At 44.6% G+C, this 4,271-nt stretch overlaps 1 protein-coding gene across 1 annotated transcript; it reads left to right on the top strand.

Annotated features, from left to right (window-relative positions):
• The first annotated feature begins 1,533 nt into the window (after nt 1-1,533).
• On the top strand, nt 1,534-2,490 carry LOC100340984 (olfactory receptor 2M3-like). Its single transcript, XM_002724126.5, has one exon. The coding sequence runs from the start codon at nt 1,534-1,536 to the stop codon at nt 2,488-2,490; it is 957 nt and encodes a 318-aa protein (XP_002724172.5).
• Nucleotides 2,491-4,271: the final 1,781 nt, after the last annotated feature.

The raw sequence follows: 4,271 nt of genomic DNA, 5'->3' as shown, positions 1-4,271 counted from the left end.
TGAAGCAGGACGGGGCTACGAGGGACTTGCTGTAAGGGCTGGAGGATATCCCCCTTGGTCCAGTTCCCAGCGCCACTGCTCCAGATCAAGTGGCTGAGAGAGCAGGAGCTGGGCTCCTGAGGCAGGAAGCAAAGGGGGTGAGGGCAGGGATTGGAGGACCCATTTCTTTGCACAACAGAGAGAGCAAGAGCGAGAGTGAGAGAGAGAGAGAACACTGATGCGTGAAAGTCCCACAGCAGGCAACAGGTCGGCATAGGAGACAGATACTACACTGCAGGTAATTCTGGGGTGATCTGAGGGAGCCCTCACTGTGATGATATGGTGTTCACATCGGTTTAGATCCATATACAATTCCCACCCATGACACTCAACACACATTTCAGTTGTGTTTCAGACCCATAAAAAGTAAATAAACACACACATATATTCCCACTGAAAATATTAGAAGAAAATAGTTTAATAGTACCATATTAAACCGAAGCCATCCCTGACTGAAACTATAATTGGATTTTTAATTGATTATTTTAAAAGATGAGGAGAAATAAAGTATGCAATACTCACTTCATAGACATTTAATCATTGTGATTTACATTAGAACAATTCACATAATTCTCTCACACACAAAACCATGCCTGGATACTATTTTGCAATAATTTGGGGGTATGGAATAAAAACCCTGCTCTCCTACAGGGTATACACATTGGTTGAAATAGTATTGAATGTATTAAGAATCAGTGATGTTTTCTTGAAATATTTTATATGTATTTGCATGATAACATTTTCATTCAAGCTTAATTGATTTTCAATTTAACATTGTGGGTGTATGAAACAGTAATAGGCTAAACATACATTTCTCCCTATAGACATTAGTATAAGATTTGTAAAACAATGCAGAGGTTTTGTTAATCAAATGCACCAAATTTTGATAAATTTGGCCAAAACTTTGATGACTTGCTCAGACTCTACATTTCCTCCCCAACAATTAGTTTCTGAACTCGTGTTTTACATACTTCCGTGACAGCTCAGCACTGTTGGCAAAAAAGATCACTCCTGGGCTTCTGAGTGCTGCTTTCTTGGTTCTTGGCGTCTGGCTCACTGCCCCATGTCCTCCAGTCCTGGCTCCCCTTCCCTTTGGAAGACAGGACTGTTATTGGCGTCACAGAGTGTTGTGCTTATTTGAGTGGAGAAAGAGAACAGAGTATGTCACTGGCGCCCCAGAATTTGTCAGTCCTCTGGCTCTCAGTTTAACTGTGGAAGGAAAACACACTACACACTTGACTTCTTGCTCAAAGGAGGCTGTCCTCCTCTTGAGAAACCTCCTGGGTCTGTAAGCCGTGCAAGTACCTTACATCTGAAAATCATTTCAACCTAAAAAGCAAGATGCCTGACTCCTAGTTCACTGATGAAGAAACTATACCTCACATAAATCACTTTTCCAGGCAGAGGGAGTTCTGTAGATCTCACACTCAAGTTCTTCATATTTCTAGGACACAAACTTGGCCATTCCTTGCGTGTTCTGTCTCCACAGGGAACATGTTCCTCATGTCCTACAATAATCAGACCTTCACCTCTGACTTCATCCTGCTGGGAATCTTCGACCACAGCCCCGCCCACACCTTCCTCTTCACTCTCGTCCTAACCATCTTCTCGGTGACCTGCATGGGGAACTCTGCCATGGTGCTTCTCATCCAGCTGGATCCCCAGCTGCACACGCCCATGTACATCCTCCTCAGCCAGCTCTCCCTCATGGACCTCATGCTCAGCTGCACCATCGTGCCCAAGATGGCTCTCAGCTACCTGTCTGGCAGGAGGACCATCTCGCTGGCTGGTTGTGGAACCCAGATCTTCTTCTATGTCTCCCTACTCGGAGCAGAATGCTTCCTGCTGGCTGCCATGGCCTATGATCGCTATGTGGCCATTTGCCACCCACTGAGATACCAGATTCTCATGAGCCAGAAAATCTGTGGGCTCCTGGCAGCTGCTTCCTGGCTCCTTGGCTCCTCTGATGGTGTAATTGTCCTTGCAGTTGCACTGTCCTTTCAGTACTGTGGTGCCCGGGAAATACCCCACTTTTTCTGTGACACGCCTTCCATCCTCACTGTCTCTTGCACTAGTACCTCGACCTTTGAAAGGATAATGTTCACCTGCTGTGTGGTTATGCTTCTATTGCCTGTAGCAGTCATCATTACTTCCTATGTGCGGGTTATTCGGGCTGTCGTTCACATGGGCTCTGGGGAGGGGCGCCGCAAAGCGTTTGCCACCTGCTCCTCCCATCTCATGGTGGTGGTAATGTACTACGGAGCGGCCATCTTCATATACATGCGGCCCACTTCCCACCGTTCCCCCACACTGGACAAGGTGGTGTCGACCTTCTACACCATCCTCACTCCCATGCTGAATCCCCTCATCTATAGCCTACGCAACAAGGAGGTAGCCAGAGCCCTCAGGAAGGTGCTGGTGAAGTGCAAGTCTGGACATCAGGTTGGTTGATTATCTGTATGCTTTGCTTTTTTCCATATACTTTATGCTTAAAAATGTAAAGATTGGACCAACATATCCCAGCACCCAATATTTACCCATCTATGTAGATTTTCAGCAATCACTAAGGTTAATGAACTGAGAAGTAAATATATAGCCAAACTCAATTATGTCTCTCATATGAAGGATAAAATTGAAAGTTATGAAAATAATAATAGCTAAAATAACTTGTTAATAAAAATGTAAAACATGAGTTCAAAAACAAATTGTTGGGGAGGAAATGTAGAGTTTGAGCAAGTGATAAAATGTTAAGTTGATATCTGCGTTCCATAGCCTAATATTAGTATGTTTTATGTGAGCCTCATGGTAACCAGAGTGAAAACACTTAGTAGATAGAAATATGTAGAATAAACCATCAGATCACAGAGGAATAAAGGTCTCGGGACACTTCACTGAACAGGATGGGGAGCTGATCTCCCACCAGGGAAGGCTGAAGTAAACTGAGTTCTGTGACTTCAGGGATGTTATAGAATAAACAGAAAACCCACAAGGTACAGTGCTACGGGGGCTCTTAAGGGACTGTACTTTTAAAGTGGGGCCTCCAGAGCAAGCGATGTTTCAGCAGAAAGTCGGAGGTGGGGATGTGGCCCCTGCACAGACGTGTGTGGGGAGGGTATCCTGGCAGGGAGGACATTCAGATGGAAGGGAGGGTGTAACATCTGCTCTGCTTGAGGACAGCAAGGCAGGCAGAGAAAAGATGTGGCCTGATCCAGAGAGTAGGAGATCAAAGGCAAGACACCATGAACACAGCAGGTTAGCCATGTCCTGCCTGTGTAGACTGTTGTGAGGGCTGTGAGGAACAAGGGGGTGTCTGTAGCACGGTGAGCAGAGGGTGAGTCCTGCCTGGGTGTGAACAGAGGGGGCACTGACTGCATTTTTGTCAATAGATGGGAGTGGAGCAAGGATCTAGGAGGTGAGAGGCTGCAGAGCCCGCCCCAGGGGATGTTTGTAGGATAATGGGACAAGGATCCCCGTCTTAGTAGACAGGCATGTTATTAGAAACTTCAAATTGGGCTGTTGTGTAACAAAGCTGGACTTCAAAAGTGATACCCAGAAAAAGAGACTTAAATTGAGGGTATGTGGCCTAGTGATGGTAAGAAAGAGCCAGCTTATGAGCTAAGCAAAAGTAAGCCTGGAAAAAAATAACAATAAAATAACTTTAAAAAAAGAAAGAAAGCCATCCCCCAAAAAAGAAAGCCTGGCCGTGAAGGAAGAAAACACTAAGTTCTGGGATGTTAAGAAGCTGGAAGAGGAGGAGGAATTTGCAATAAGAAAAATGAGCCCACATGGAAGAAATCATAAAAATAAATCTTGCAACTTAAGCGGAACATGGAGTAGTCAGATTGAGGAAAGGGTAATAGATTTATTAAGAGTAGAATGGAAAAAAGTAGTCATCCCTGGGCTTAAAAACGTGGTGCTTTATTAAATGCAGGTAGAAAGATCTTCTAATCAAATAAAAAGTTAAATGAAAATTATATCCGGTAGATGTATATTAGAGGCCAGCGGATGAAACTCTGTATTAACTAGCAGATGCCAGAATTACTTTCATATATTGTCAAGGAGAACAAAATAGTTCATGTCAAGTGCACAGATTTACTCACCAATGACTTCCCTGAATGCACTCTGAAGACATAGGGCCTCAGCGTGAATTACACACGCCATAATCTCCTGTAAGAAGTCTGAGCACCCATCCAGAGGAGAGGCTGCATACCCCTCTGACGAAAGCTGTGCAG

Source organism: Oryctolagus cuniculus, chromosome 6, assembly GCF_051225735.1.
Source record: "Oryctolagus cuniculus isolate XC-2025 breed Fujian yellow rabbit chromosome 6, ASM5122573v1, whole genome shotgun sequence".
NCBI classification, from domain to species: domain Eukaryota; kingdom Metazoa; phylum Chordata; class Mammalia; order Lagomorpha; family Leporidae; genus Oryctolagus; species Oryctolagus cuniculus.
Note: the sequence above shows the minus strand (reverse complement) of the source record. Positions and strands in the feature narration are given on the sequence as shown.